At 35.8% G+C, this 16,798-nt stretch overlaps 1 protein-coding gene across 2 annotated transcripts in view; it reads left to right on the forward strand.

Moving 5' to 3' along the window:
* Window positions 1-15,077, forward strand: part of PPEF1 (protein phosphatase with EF-hand domain 1) — a 67,693-nt gene extending 52,616 nt beyond the window's left edge. For both annotated transcript variants that reach the window (XM_058535170.1, XM_058535169.1), the window contains 4 exons: window positions 5,660-5,766; window positions 12,178-12,341; window positions 13,463-13,547; window positions 14,462-15,077. In XM_058535170.1, the coding sequence (XP_058391153.1) occupies window positions 5,660-5,766; window positions 12,178-12,341; window positions 13,463-13,547; window positions 14,462-14,670 (565 nt within the window). In that variant the 3' untranslated portion in view covers window positions 14,671-15,077. The remainder of the gene's footprint in view (window positions 1-5,659; window positions 5,767-12,177; window positions 12,342-13,462; window positions 13,548-14,461) is intronic.
* The last annotated feature ends 1,721 nt before the right edge of the window (window positions 15,078-16,798 follow it).

The raw sequence follows: 16,798 nt of genomic DNA on the forward strand, positions 1-16,798 counted from the left end.
AAGATTATATCGTGAACATCATTCCAAGTTAGTACATATAGACCTAACTCATTTTTTTTAGTAGGTGCATAATACGCTGTAGTATACATGTGCCATAACAATTATGGAGTGACTAATTCTTATTCAACTGATGGCCATCCAGATTGGTCCTAGGGTTTTGTACTTAAAAACAATGCTATAACAAACATACCTCTGTGTGTGTGTGTGTGTGTGTGTGTGTGTGTGTATACATACATACAGACACACATATATCCATAAGTTTTAGTGCTTTTTTTACGTAAGATTTCAGAATGTGGGATTTGTGGATTTATATGTTTAAAATTTTGCTAGATACTCCAAAAGAGTTGTAACAATTAACAATCTGAAAAACAGCATACCAATATCTTTACATCCTCATTAGTCTCAGATATTATTACCCTTCTTAATTTTTGCCAAGCTGATGGATAAAAATAGTAAATCTCATTGTTTTAATTAGCATTTTTTAGACAATTGAGTTTACCCATCTTATGTTTTTGGATATTGCATTTTCTCTTCTTTGAATTTCCTATTTATATTATTCCTCCATTTTATATTGGGTTGTTTGTCATTTTATGATCATTTTTTAGGAGCTCTTTGCATATGAGGGAATAGAGGATTTTTATGGGCATGTTGTGTATATTTTGTTGTTGTCTTGACTTTGCTTTAGTTCTATGAAATCACATTTATTTATAATTTCATTATAACTTTTGGATTTTCGCCTTTGTTAGAAAAATGTCTCCACACCAAGTTTATATAAATATATATAAATTAATCTCAAATTTATTTATTTTACAGCTTTTGTTGAGATATAATTCACATACCATAAAGTTTATCAATTTAAGTTATGCAATTCAATGATGTTTAGTATATTTACAGAGTTGTGCAACCATCACCATAATCTAATTTTTGAACATTTTTGCCATCCTCAAAAGAAAACTTGTACTCATTAGCAGTCACTCAAGTAGTCACCTACCCCATCGCAACTCTAGGCAACCACTAATCTACTTTCTGTCTCTATAGATTTGCCTATTCTGGACATTTCATGTAAACGAGATCACACAATATGTGGTCTTTTGTGATTGGCTTCTTTCACTCAGCACAATGTTTTTGAGGTTCATTCATGTTGTAACATGTATCAGTACTTCATTCCTTTGTATGGCTGAATAATATTCCGTTGTATGGATATACCATATTTTCTTTGATCATTTATCAGCTAATGGAAATTTAGGTTGTTTCCACTTTTTGGCTCTTATGAATAATGCTGTTTTGAACATTGGTGGACAGGGTTTTGTACATACATATGTTTTCATTTCTCTTGGGTGTATACTTGAAAGTGGAATTGCTGGATTATATGGTAACTCTATGTTTAACATTTTGAGGAACTTGTAAGCTTTTTTCTCAAGGGACTGCACAATTTTACATCCCCACCAGCAATATATGAGAATTAGAATTTCTCATCCTTGCAACCCTTGTTATGATCTGTCTTTTTGATTATAGCCATTTTAGGGGATGTGAGGCAGAATCTCATTGTGGTTTTGATTTGCATTTCCCTAAAGGTCAATAATATTGAGGATCTTTTCATGTGCTTATTGGACATTTGTGTATCTTCTTTGGAGAAATGTCTATTTCAGATCCTTTTTCCATTTTTTGAGTTATTACTCTTTTTTTTCTTGTGAGGAAGATCAGCCCTGAGCTAACATCCATGCCAATCCTCCTCTTTTTTTTTGCTGAGGAAGACTGGCCCTGGGCTAACATCTGTGCCCATCTTCCTCCACTTTATATGGGACGCCGCCACAGCATGGACTGACAAGCGGGATCCGAACCTGGGCCGCCAGCAGCAGAGCACGCGCACTTAACCGCTATGCCACGGGGCCAGCCCCAAGTTATTACTCTTTTTATTATTGCATTGTAAGAGTTCTTTATATAGCTTATATATGTGTCACTTATTAGATATATCATTTGCAAATAGTCTCTCCCATTCTGTGTGACGTCTTTTCCCTTTCTTTATGGTATTATTTGTAGCACAAAAGTTTTTAATTTTGATGAAATTCAATATATCTATTTTTTTTTTGCTTATGCTTTTGGTGTTGTATCTAAGAAGCCATTGCCTGACTCAAAGTCATGATGATTTATTCATGTTTTCTAAGAATTTTATAGATTAAGCTCTTACATTTGGGTATCTGATCCATTTTGAGTTAATTTTTGTATGTGGTGTGATGTAGGGGTCTGACTTTATTCTTTTACATGTGGACATCCAGTTGTCCCAGCACCATCAGTTGGAAAGACTATCCTTCCCCCATTTAATTATCTTGGCACAAAAATCAATTGGCCATAAAGGTATGGGCTTATTTCTGGACTTTAAAATGTATTCCATTGATCTATATATCTATCCTAATGCAAATAACACACTGTCTTGATTACTATAGCTTTATAGTAAGTTTTGAAACTGGAAAATGTGAGTCAAACTTTGTTCTTCTTTTTTAAGATAGTTTTCATTATTCTGAGTTCCTGGCATTTTCATATGAATTTTAGAATCAGCTTGTCAACTTCTGCAAAAATGCCATTTGGGATTTTGATAGGGGTTATTTTGAATCTGTAGGTCAATTTGGTGGCTATTGCCATCTTAACAATATTAAGTCTTCCATTCCATGACCATGGAATATTGTTCTCTTTATTTAGATCTTCTTTAATTTCCTTGAACAATGTTTTGTGCTTTTCAGTGTACAAGTCTTGGACTTCTTTTGTTAAATTCATTTCTAAATATTTTATTCTTTTTGGTGCCATAGTAAGTGGAACTGTTTTCTTAATTACACTTTTGGATTGTTCATTTCTGGTGTATAGAAATACAATTGATTTTTGTATAGTATGCAATCTTGATGAACTTGTTTATTAGTTCTAATAGTTTTTGGTGGATTCCTTTGGATTTCCTATATACAAGATCATATTATCTGTGAATGGAGTAGTTTTACTTCTTTTCCAATCGTGGTGTCCTTTATTTCTCTTTCTTGCTTAATTGGCCTGGCTAGAACCTCTAGACCAATGTTGAAAAGAAGTGGTGAGAGCCGATATCCTTGCCTTATTACTGATTTTAAGAGGGATGCATTCAGTCTTTTATCATTAAGTATATTAGCTATGTGTTTTTTGTAGATACTCCTTATCAGGTTGAGGAAGTTCTCTTCTATGCCTCTTTTGTTGAGTGTTTTTATCATGAAAGAGTATTGGATTTTGTCAAATACTTTTTCTGCATCTATTGAGACAATCATGTGGCTTTTGTCTTTTATTTTATTAATATGGTCTATTACTTTGATTGATTTCAGATGTTAAACAAACCTTGCATTCCTGAGATAAATCCCACTTGTTCATGGTATATAATCCTTTTGATATGTTGCTGGATGCAGTTTGCTAGTATTTTGTTGAAGATTTTCCATCTATATTCATGAGAGATATTGGTCTGTAGTTTTCTTTTGATCTTTGTCTGGTTTTGGTATTGGGGTAATGCTTTCTTCATATAATAAGATGAGTAGTATTCCCACCTTGTCTATTTTTTGGAAGAGTTTGTGAATGATTGGTATTAATTCTTCTTTAAGTGTTTGGTAGAATTCACCAGTGAAGCCATCTGGCCCTGAGCTTTTCTTTGTGAAAAGTTGTTTGATTACTTATTCAATCTTTTTACTTGTTCTAGGTATGTTTTACTTGTTTCAGGAATATTTCTAAGAAGAAATATGCTATTTCTTCTTAGTCCGTTTTGGCAGTTTATATCATTTAGGAATTTGTCCATTTCATCTAGGTTATCTAATTTGTTGGTGTACGATTGTTCATAGTATTTCCTTATAATATTTTTTATTTTTGTAAAGTCAGTTGTGATGACCTCTCTTTCATTCTTGATTTTAGAAATTTGAGTCTTCTTTCTTTTTTTCTTGGCCAGTCTAGCTAAAGGTTTGTCAACTTTATTGATCTTTTCAAAGAACCAATTTTTTGGTTTTGTTGGTTTTCTCTGTTGTTTTTCTATTCTCTATTTCATTTATTTCTCCTCTATTCTTTATTATTTCCATCCTTCTGCTTGCTTTCGGTTTAGTTTACTCTTTTTTTCCCCTAGTTTTTGAAGGTAGAGATTATGTTATTGATGTAAGATCGTTTTTTTTTTAATATAGGCATTTATAGCTGTAAATTTTCCTCTAAGCACTGCTTTAGGTGCATCTCGTATGTTTTAGCATGTTGTATATTAATTTTCATTCATCTTAAAGTATTTTCTAGCTTCTCTTATGATTTCTTCTTTGACCCATTGGATAGTTAGGATTGTGTTGTTTAATTTCCTCATATTTGTGATTTTCCCAAATTTCTTTCTGTTATTAATCTCTAATTTATTTCTTTTGTAGTCAGAAAAGATACTTTGTATGATTTTAATCATTTTAAATCTACCGAGGTTTATATTATAGCCTAGCATAAGGTCTATTGTGGAGAATGTTCCATATGTGCTTTAGAAAAATGTATATTCTGCTGTTGTTGGGTGTTTTAAACATATCTATTAGATCTAGTTAGTTTATAGTGCTGTTCAAGTCTTTTATATCCTTTTTTATTTTCCACCTAGTTGTTCTATTATTGAAAGTAGAGCATTGAAGTCCCTAACTATTATTGTTGAATTGTCTATTTCTCCCTTCAATTCTGTCAGTTTTTACTTTGTGTACTTTTGGGCTCTGTTGTTAGGTCAATACGTGTTTATAATTGTTTCATCTTCTTGACTGATCAACTCTTTTATCATTATAAAATATTCCTCTTTATCTCTAGTGACAGCTTTTGTCTTAAAGTCTGTTCTGTCTACTATTAGCATGCCCACTTTAACTCTTTTATAGTTGCTATTTGCATAGTATATCTTTTTTTGTCCTTTTCCTTTCAAACTTTTTGTATCTTTGAAACTAAAATGTGTCTCCTGTAGACAACATATAGTTGGATCTTTTTTTTTATCCAGTCTCACAATCTCTGCCTTTTGATTATTTAATCCATTTGCATATGATGTTATTATTGATATGGTTAGATTTACATCTGCCATTTTCCTTTTTTGGGGGGCTATATGACTCATGACTACTTTGTTCCTCTGTTCCTCATTTTAAATTTATTTTTGTAAATGGTCTGAAGTAGAAGTTTAGCATTCAGACAGTTAGCTAACTATGCTAGCACCATTTTAAAAAATTGTCCTATTCTACTGAATTGTCATACCTCCTTTGTCATATATATTGTTCCATATATAGTTCACTATATTTATGAAATTTCTATTATGTTCTACTTATGTATCTGTCTTCTCTCTTTTGTTTCAGTAATTTTATGGTAAATTTCAATATCTGTTATAGCACGTCCCTCTTTATTTTCCTTCTTCAAAATTGTCTTGTATATTCTCAGACATTAATTGTTCATGTGAATCTTTGAAATCAAAAAGAAAACACCAGTGATAATCCTTGTAAAATTTCACAAAACATGCACACACTTACATACATATACACACATTCACCACCTAGTAACATGGTATGTGTGAACTTAGACAATTCATCTAAAGTAGAAACTGGTAAGTGGTAACATAGCACATTAAAATGAAACAGAACAGGATGATTTATGTAACTTTTACCTAATAATTGTTTTGTTAACATAGGGTGAATATTATTGAAAGTAGTGCCATCAGGATATTAAAAGAGAGAATGATTTCACGAAAAACTGACCTCATTCGTGCTTTCCAACTTCAAGACCGCAATAAATCAGGTAATAAAATTATGTAATGCTTACCATTTCTTAACATACCAGGTTACATACAGATCAGTTTTCATTTTCTTTGCTTCCTTAAGATTTCAGTTCTCTATTTTTACTAGTGAGGAATGATAGAGATAAAAATAAAATATAATCCATCATATGCTTGGAAAAAGGCATATTCCTCCTTTTCAGTAAGCTTCTTTTGACTTAAAAAAAAAAAAAACAACAACAACCCTGATTTAGATTTCTATTCTGGTAGTATGTCAGACTAGACACCCTGGAAGGCCCTCCTGTTAAGAAACAGCTAGATTCTAGAAGATACAGAATTTTAAAGCATTTACCAGCCTCACAGTAAGATAAATCTCTAGGCTGCATCTCCTTTCCCCATGAAAGGTCTTTTGAAACCACATGTAGGAGCATGGAGCAGAAAGCAAACACAAAAGGCTGTATTTTCCTGGGGCCAAATGCTAACATCAGTGTAGCAATCAATCCTGAGACTAACCCATAAGATAGTAGAAAGATGGATAAGCTGAATTTGAGACTTCCACATTAAGCCTGGCCCTTCAAAGTGGCTAAAGTAGTCCTGCATCTGTAGTGCCCTCTGACTCCTAGCAAGCAAATGCAAATTTATCTTCATGGGAAGCATCCCTAATTTTGGCCACTAGTATATCCGGAGATTAAGATCAACCGTGAGCTCACAACCAAAGATCACTAAACAAACAAGGAGACAAGCTATCATGAGTAACAGTCAGTAGAAACAACAAACAACAGATTTTGTTCCCCAAAGACATCAGATATTGGAGTTATCAAATACCAAATAAAAAATAACTAAGAAATGTTTAAAGAAATAAAAGATGGAATGCATTTGAAAATGATTTGAAGAAGAATCAAATAGATATAAAAATATACTTGTTTAAAAAAAACATGATGGGTGGGTTAAACAGAAAATTAGACACTGCTTAAGAAAGAATTAGAAAGATTAAGAGTTATAAACAGTAAAATGAGGTTTAACATACATCTAATCAGAGTCTCAAGAGGAGAGAATGTAAGAGAGCATATATTTGACATGATAATGGTGCTGAGACTTTTCCAGAACTGATGAAAGACTCAAATTCACAGGTAAAGAGGAACAATGATTCTCCAACAGGATAAATAAAATTAAATCCACACCTACACACACTTGTGGTAAAACTACACAGCACCGACAGCAAAGAGAGCATCTTAAAAGCAAGCAGAGAGGAAACACACATTGCTACAAAGAGACAACAATTACACTGATACCAGACTTCTCAACAATTGCAACAGAAGCCAGTAGACAGTGGAATCATATATACAAAACATTGAAAATAAAATGTAGAAAAGACATAACATGAAAACACTAACAAAAGCAAAATCAGAACAGCTCTGTTAATATCAGACAAAGTAGACTTGAAGGAAATATACATTACTAGAAATAAAAAGGGATACTTCATAATGATAAAATATTCAGTTTGCCAATTGAATCCATTATAAATGTGTATGCACCTATTAATATAGCCTCACAAATATGTAAAACAAAAATGGACAGAGCAAGTAGGAGTATAAAAATCTACCATCATAGTGGGAGATTTTAATACTCCTCTCTCAGGAACTGAAAGAGTAAACAGACAAAAAGATTAGCAAACTTTCCCTAAAAGACATACATAGAATGCTGCACCCAACATTGCAGAATACACATTCTTGTCAAGCACAAATGGAACATTTACAAAAATTGACTGTAAACTGGAACATAAAACAAATTTCAACAAATTTTGCATTGGAAACATACAGAATAAACTCTCTGACATAGTGAATTGAGCTACAACTCAATACATAAGGTAGCCAGAAAATACCCTTGGGCTTGGAAATGAGAAATGCACTTCTAAACAACCCTTGGATCAAAGAAGAAATCACAGTGGAAATTAGAATGCTGAACCTGAATGATAATGAAAATGCAACATATCAAAATTTATGGGATGCAAATTAGAGAGGCATTGATAACCCTAAATGCACGTATTTTAAAAGATGAAACTATGATCAAGAAAGTAAAAAAGAAAATGGTTCTTTGAAGAAACTGGTAAAGTTGATAAAACCCTGGTAAGGAGAGAGGGAGAGAGAGAAACAAATAACCAATGCCAGAATTGAAATGGGGGACATTACTACAGACTTTACAGATATTAAAAAGCTCATAAGGGGGGCTGGCCTGGTGGCGTAGCAGTTAAGTTCACACGTTCCACTTCTGTGGCCTGGGGTTCACTGGTTCAGATCCTGGTGTGGACCTACTCACCACTCATCAAGTCATGCTGAGGCGGCGTCCCACATAGAAGAGCTACAACTCTACAACTATGGTATACAACTATGTACTGGGGCTTTCAGGAGAAATAAAGAAAAAGAGGAAGATTGGCAACAGATGTTAGCACAGGGCCAATCTTCCTCAAAAAAAAAAAAACCTCATAAGGTGTATTATTGTGGAAACTGTTATGCTAATGAATTGAAACTTTAGATTAAATGGACAAATTCCTAAAATATATATGTATACACACACACACACTCTTACAAAACTGACACAAAAAGAAATAGAAAATCTGAACAATCCTATAACTATTGAAGAAATTGGATCTGAAATTTTGAAACTTTCCACAAAGAAAGCTCTGAGCTCAGAGAGCTTCATTAGCGATTACAATATACATTTAAGAAAGAAATAAAAGCAGGGGCCGGCCCGGTGGCGCAAGCGGTTAAGTGCGCGCGCTCCGCTGCGGCGGCCCGGGGTTCGCTGGTTCGGATCCCGGGCGCGCACCGACGCACTGCTTGGTAAGCCATGCTGTGGCGGCGTCCCATATAAAGTGGAGGAAGATAGGCACAGATGTTAGCCCAGGGCCGTCTTCCTCAGCAAAAAAAGAGGAGGATTGGCGGATGTTAGCTCAGGGCTGATCTCCTCACAAAAAAAAAAAAAAAAAAAAAAGAAATAAAACCAGTCTTACACAAACTCTTCCGGAGCATAGAAATCAGGAGAACACTTCCAAGATCATTTTAGGAGATCAGCATAACCTTGATACCCAAACCTAACAAGAACATTATGGAAAAGGAAAATTAAAGGCTAATTTCACTCATAAATTTAGATGAAAAAAGTCCTAGATGAATTATTAGCAAAAAGTTAATGTATCACAACCAAGTTCAGTTTATTCTAGGAACGCTGAGAATTCTAGGTTGTTTTAACATTCAAAAATCAATCAGTATAATTCACCATTTTAACAAAATTAAAGAAATCATATAATTTTTTCGAAATAAGAAAAAATTGTTGGATCTATTTCCCATGATTTCATGGTTTTTAAAAAACATTTAGAAAACTAAAAATAGAAGCAAACTTCCTTAATCTCATAAAAGATATCTACCAAAGCCTATAGAAAATAGTATACTTAATGGAGAAATGTTGAAACTTTTCCTTTTAAGATTTGAAATGAGGGAAGGATGCTGTGGTAGGCTGAATAATGCCTCTCCTCCCAATATGTCCACATCCTAATTCCCAGAATCTGTGCACGTTACCATATATGGCAAAAGGAACATTGCAGGTGTGATTAAATTAAGGATCTTGACCTGGGGAGACTATCCTGCATTATCTAGGTGGTCCGATGTAATCACCATGATCTTTATAAAAGGAACATAGGAGGAATGAGAGAGGAGAAGGTGAAGTGATGATGGAAGCAGATACTGAAATGATGCACTTTGAAAATGGGGCAAGGTGCCTCAAGCCAGGGAATATAGGTAGCCTTTAGAGGCTGAGAAAGGCAAGGAAACAGATCCTTCCTTCAGAGCCTCCAGAAGGAACCAGCCCTGCCAACATTTTAACTTTGGCCCAGTGAAACTGATTTTGGACTTCTAACCTCCAGAACTGTAAGAGAATAAATTTGTGTTATTTTAAGCCACTAAGTCTGAGCAGCAATAGGAAACTAATACAGATGCGCATTCTCAAGACTCTGTTCAACATTGTACTATGGATGCTAGGAAGTGCAATAAGGCAAGTTAAATAAAATGATAAGAATTAGAAAGGAAGAAATGATATGTCACTATGTGTAGACAACATGATTGAGAATATAGAAAACCCAAATAAATCCATAGAAAAACTATTAGAATTAATAAGTGAATTTAGCAAGTTGTATAACACAAGGTCAATATACAGAAATTGATTGCATTTCCATACACTAGTATATTAGTCAGAGTCTATTCAGGAGACAGAAACCACATCAATAATTTGAATAGGGAAATTTAATATAAAGAATTATTAACTAGTAAAAGGTAATTAATTACTAAAAGGGATGAAAGAGAGCTCTAAAGAATACAGGGATAGAAGTGTAGGGAGCAGCTACTATCTCTAAGGCTGAGACAGAGTACCCAAGGAAGGAACAAACCTAGGAGAGTCCCCTACTCTCAGCCAAGGCTAGGATTCAGACCTCATTAGTGAGGGTGTGACCGTGGCCCACTGGATGGGGCAGAAGTTCACAGAGGTGTCTCCCACACACGGCTGGCAAGGAAGCAGCCACCTGCTGTGGTGTCTGTGAAATTGACTGGAGAGTGGGTGCCACTGCATTTCCCACACACCTCTGGCAACCATGCTATGCTGTAGAAGCAAGAAGCAAAGCATACCAGAACCATTTCTTCTGCTATCTTAGAGCGTTCTTCGTGTACCCTCCTCTGACAAAGCCTAATGTTATACCAGCTGCCAAAGGAGAAATATTTACAGTGTTCAGCTCCAGTATCACCAAACAGGGCAAAGTAGGGTAGATTTGGAGCTGAGTGGGAATAAATTGATAACTGGGATAGCCAGCAATTAACTTTTAGATAATGAAAATCTTAAAAGATACCCTTCACAATAGATAATCAAGTACTGAGGAAGAAATCTAATGATTGATATATGAGATTTCTAAAATACTATTAAGAGAAATTATAAAGGACTGAAATAAATGGGTGGATATTATTGTGTTCAAGGGCCAAAGTTGTCAAGATATAAATTCTCTTCAAATTGAGCCATAGGTTCAATGCACCAAGGGAGCATGTAGAGAAACGTTCTTAGCAGCACTGTTTGTAATAGCCCCAAAATGGAAATAACCCATTGTCCACCAACAGTAGAATGGAAATGTAAATTGTGAATGTTCATACCATAGAATACTATACATCAATGAAAATGAAGGCACTACAACTAATGGAACAACACAGCTGAATCTCATGAACTTAGTGTTGAGCAAAAGAAGCTAGACTTCCCCCAAAATATATATTTTATGATTCCTTTTACATATAGATCAAAAAGTGCAAAAAGTAAATTATAGGGTTAGAAATCAAGATAGTGGCTCCCCATGGGAAAGTAGGAAGTGATAGTAATTGTGAGGGGCCACAAGGGGGCCTTTTGGATATTGGCATTGTTCTACTTCTTGTCCTTGGTGGTGGTTACATAAGAATTCCCTTTGTCATAATTCACTGAGTTCTGTGTTTGTTTTGTGAACTTTTCTGTGTGTGTTAAACTTCAATTAAAAAAATTGTCCTTAGGGGGTAAGTGTGGGGAATGGTCTTGTAGGATTATAAATGGTACTCTTTCTTGAAAACAGTTTGGCAATATATATTAAAAGCTTAAAAAATGTGCATACCCTTTGATCTAGCAATTTCACTTCTATGAATGATCCTAAGGAGATAATGGAATAGTTTCATAGCCATTAAAATGATGATGTAGATCTATGTTTATTAAACAGAGATGGATGTCCATGACTTATTGTAAGTAAAAAATCAGGTTAGAATAAATATGTTTTTTGTGTGTGTGTGTTGCCATATGTAATACACGTATACAAAACAGTGAGTACAATGTGTATTTGGCTCTAAGAAAGAGAAAACATATATACATTTGTTTATATACATAGAAAAACACTAGAAGTAATAACATTATTTTCTGTTAATTCAAAATCATTTCAAATGAGCATATCTTTAATAATCAGAAAAAAAATTTATATTTTGAAAAACTACATATAATACTAAGGGATGAAAGGATATTACCTGGGAAATGAGACATGAATAATATGCCAAAATGCTAAAAGTAAAAGTAATCTTTTCTCTTTTATATCCTTTTGTGTTTTCAAATCTTCCATTATAAGCGTACCTTACTTTGTTAATCAGAAAAAGGAAAAAAAAATCTAACACCCAAAGTCTGATTGCTTACACCTAACAGTAAGGGAAAGATCTGTGAAACACTGAAGAGTCGTTCCTCCCTCAGAGCCGGGGGGTTCTGGTAGGACAAATCATAAAAGGGAGCTGGAGGCACCCAGGCCTCAAAACCCCAGGCTGCCCACTGGCTCCACGGAGGAGGTCGCATTTCTTTATCAAATTATCAACCAATTATATGGGCTTTTTTCTTGTTGTTGTTAGGAAAACTTTCTATGGGCCAGTGGGCTTTTTCCATGGAGAATATCTTGGGGCTGAACTTACCGTGGAGATCCCTGAGTTCGCATCTGGTAACCACAGACAAAGATGGAAATATTGACTACATGTCCAGCTTCCAGGATATCCACATTAAAAAACCTGTGAAAGAGGCAAGTACAACAGCCCCAGCTGAAACCTGGCTGGAGGGCAACACCCTTTTGGACAACCTGTAAGAGTGGCTTAGTCCTTTGAAAAGTTGGGAGTGAAATTATTTCAAGGATGGGAGTGGCAGTCTTAGGAAAGGCCTAAGGGGCTCTCCCAGGTACATTGTGATCTGTTCAGAAAATTTGTGCGTTCTAAGAATAGGCAAAAAGAAAACAGAAGAAAAAGCTTATGCAAGCAAATCCATGTCAAATATGTGATTCTTGTCTTAAGTGCCGTCCAGCAGAAGGGCAGATGTGACATCCATTCTTTCATATAACACACCCCTTAAAATACTCAACACATTCCCTATTAAACTGTGAGTGTATAGACTTACTGACATGACATCTTTATACCTTAAAGATTTTTAAAATTTAGAATCCTTTATTAAAATGGGAATACCCCAGGGAGAAGTGTCAGACCCCCAGTACTTATTAGTTAACAACTCATCAGCAGTTAGATGTAATATTGGGCTGAAAGTGAGCCGATGGGAACTAGGACTGGGGTGACTATTCGCAGGGGAGATGAGAAGCTAAGAGCAAGGGAAGGGAAGTAAAAGTGCAGGAGGAAGACTAAAATATCCACCCGAAGGAGGCTTCTGGCTTCACTTAGGAGGCAGTTTACATGGTGAATAAGCTCGTAGGCCTTGGCTTCAGGCAGCCGAGACTCAAATCCCACTTACCAGCTGTGTGAACCTTGGGAAACTTACTTTACCTCTCTGTTTTCTAATCTGTAAAATGGACATAATAATAGTTCTGTTCCTTGGGGCTGTTGTTGAGGACTGAATGAAATAATCAACAGAAAGCTCTCAGGGCAGAGCCTGGCACACAGATGTTCTCAGTAAATGCTGCCTATTATTTACTGTTTCCTGGTTAGCTTTGGCCCAGTCCCTGAGGAACACAGCCTTCAGATGCTTCAGAACACCAGAGCATGGGCTTTTATCTGATTAAAGCAAAAAGCCTGCCTTCTCAAGTTTCTATCTAAATCACATACTCTGAATTGGTGATGATGCTTTGTGTTTGTTACGTTTACTAAAATTGATGTGTTATTAATTCCATATATTTTAACACTTAGAAAATCTTTATTTTAGGTTCAGTCTACTCTAATTGAAACTCTGTACAGATACCGAACTGACCTGCAAATCATCTTTAATATCATTGACTCTGATCACTCAGGTAAATGAACTTTGATTAGTTCAGTAGCAGTAGAAAGCGAAGACTAGTCTGCTTCTCTGAAACCAGAACTCGGTTTTCGTCTACTGCATTCTTCATCCAAACTTGATTTAACTCGGGGTGTATGTGTGGGGGGAATAAACTCATATTTAATATTATTGTTATTTTAGTTTGGCCATAAACTCTGTCTTCAAGACCATGTGGTCCTATATAGGCCTATGTATCCATTAGTGAGACAAGAATAGCTCCTTTTATAAATCACCAGCACAGATGAAAAGACAATTCACTGTCCGTGTAAACATCGTAGTTCCTCTTGGCAATACAAATCGTTCCTAGAGTTCTGATTCTGTTTTTGGGACTGAGGGGTGTGAAAGCTCATTTTCTGCTTAGCTTTGATGCACAATTACTTATTTTCAAACTTTAAAAAAATCATCAGATAATCCCCAACTGCAGAGACCATTGAATACCAAAAACACAATAATCAAAACACAAAAGTAAATTATTGCCTATAAAAAATGGCAGAGCCATTGTTTGCAATCCTCTTATTGAGTCCTAGGGTATATTCTCCCTCTGCTTTGATGTCACTCTCCTCTCTGCCCTCCATCCATGCTCCTCTCCCTTAGACTTTAGATCTTGTAATTTCTATACCACATATAGTCCCACAGTCCACAGCCTCCCCCCATTCCTTCACTGTCTACTCATTCCAGCTTTAGAATAATCTCAGGATCACTTGGTAGTCGAAAGTGACATATTGTTTCCTATATTTACAGTCTTACTTTTCCATTTCCTCCAGTGTCTTGATGGTCAGGCATGTTAGTGAGCTTCTAATTGGGACTACTCAACAAGTATGGCTTCCCCACTCCTACCTTAGGTGGGTTTTAAATGAACACTCACAGCCTTCTTCTCTATTCTTTTAGGCCTGATCTCCATGGAAGAATTTCATACCATGTGGAAACTTTTCAATAGTCACTACAGTGTTCATATTGATGATTCTCAAGTTGATGAGCTCGCCGAAAGAATGGACTTGAACAAAGATGGAAGCATTGACTTTAATGAGTTTTTAAATGCTTTCCATGTAGTGCATAAATTTGATAGGTTGCATGAATCAGACACTCAGCTTGCTTAACAAGAATTAGGGCTTTCCCTCCTTGTGAACAGTTGGACTCAAATCACTGACACAATCTTTTCCAGGACCTTTGAAATTCAGTCAGTAGTAGAGAAAAGTAGACCCCAATCCACGTCACGAGCATATGTATAGTGTGGGTATTGGAAGTCCCTAGTAAGCTGTTATTGGGAAGACTAGGTTAAATGTCAGCCGATAGGATTTGGCTCCGGTGTTAGAACCCACACACTGCCAGGTAGAAACTGGGTTTGAGTCTAATGTTGGTCTCTTGGATGCTACCTAAACAGGAGACCAGAGCAGTTTGGAAATATATTGAAAGGAACCCACAGAACACCAGAGAAAAGTGCAACATCTGTGAGTGGCTGAGGGATGACAGGAGGAATACCAAACTATTAATGGAATAAAATATTTCCGGCTTCAAAACATTTCCATCTGTAATCTTCTTTGGGGATACCATAAGCCAGTGATTCTCAATTGTGGGGAACCACCCTTCAGGGATGGGGGCCATATCAGATTCTTGGGGAAGCTGTGGAAGTGTATTGTTTGAAAAAGCATTTTTTTTTTTGTCTGTTGGAGATACAAAGTGAATACATTCAGATTGAGCCCTACAATTAATATGGTTTGACACCTTCATTGGTAAGATGGGGCCTTGGTTATGCATACATTGTGCAGTTTATTCTGCTATTCTGATTGCATATCAAACATAATAAGAGATTTCTGTTTAAGAGCCAGTATGTTTCATTTTTTCCTGAGTTTGAGAACTTCAAGATCTATCAATATGGCAGGTTAGATATCCTGCAAACCTGCCTGCTACACACCAGAAATAATGGATGAAATGTAACAAATATCTTTTTTAAATGCACAGCTGAGCTGGAAAGAAAGTAAAAGAAAGCCCTAGAGGGCAGGGAAAAAAGAGCATAATTAAAACCATAGCAATATTCACATCAGATGGGATAGACTTTAAGACAATATCATTAGGGATAAAAAATGTCATTACTGAAAGCTAAAAGGAACAATTCACCAGGAAGATATAAGAATTATAAACTTACATGCTTCTAATAACAGAGCTTTAAAATTTATAATGCAAAAATTGACATAACTACTAGGAGAAATTAATATAGGGAGTTTTTAATATACCTCTGTCAGAAATTGATCATATAAATAAAAATTAGTGTATAGAAGATCAGACAACCCAATTCACCTGATCGTGTGTGTGTGTGTGTGTGTGTACACTCTGCAATCAATTTTAGAGAATACACATTATTTTCAAACACACATGGAACATTTATAAAAATTGATCATGTATTAGACAAGGAAACATATCTCAAATACCAAGCAATCAAAAATACTACATTCTCTGATCATAATGCAATTAAATTAGAAACAATATAAGACGATAACCATATTAATGAGTGAAAAAGAAATATAACTGTAGCTCTACCAGAAATTGCTAAAAATAGTTCACAAGAATACTGTGAATAAATTTATGCCTATACTTTAAAAAAATTGGTGAATGGATTATTTCCTAGGGAAAAATATAATTTACTAAATCTAACTCAAGAACAAAAGGAGGGTCTGAAGAGACATATAACCATCAAAGAATGTGATGGCTTTGTAATGTGTCATTTTGGCTAGGCTGAACTACATTTCTCAGAATTCCCTTTGTTGTATGTTTCTAGTTAAGGGAGGCCACAAGGGAGATTCTTCAGAGATTTGGAAGGCAAGGAGAAGCCGTAGCCATTGTGTAGCTCCCACACGCTGTTGCTGAGCTGCTGATTCACCTTGTTGGTGTGAAGAGGCAGCTAGGCCTGCAATTGCTCTACGTTCCCCTGGATCCTCTGTCAGCGTCTCTAATTCCTGGGCCAGGTGTGTGTGTTTAGCTCCATGATGCGATTCCTGGGCCAGGTGTGTATGTTTAGCTCTGTGATAAAGGGCCCTGGCTTCTTCAGGATGACCTCATCACCAAGGCCAGACCCGATGAGAATGGACTCAGGCTTCAGTCTGTTCTTGTGGGATGCCAGCTGTGCTCGTGGGTTTGCGCCTGCTCCTGATCTTCCCCTGCTGACTGCCTGCCCTGTGGACTTTGAGCTCCAGCATCTACAGCCTTACTCCCATATTTGCATAAGCCACT

This window comes from Diceros bicornis, chromosome X, assembly GCF_020826845.1.
Source record: "Diceros bicornis minor isolate mBicDic1 chromosome X, mDicBic1.mat.cur, whole genome shotgun sequence".
Lineage (NCBI taxonomy): Eukaryota > Metazoa > Chordata > Mammalia > Perissodactyla > Rhinocerotidae > Diceros > Diceros bicornis.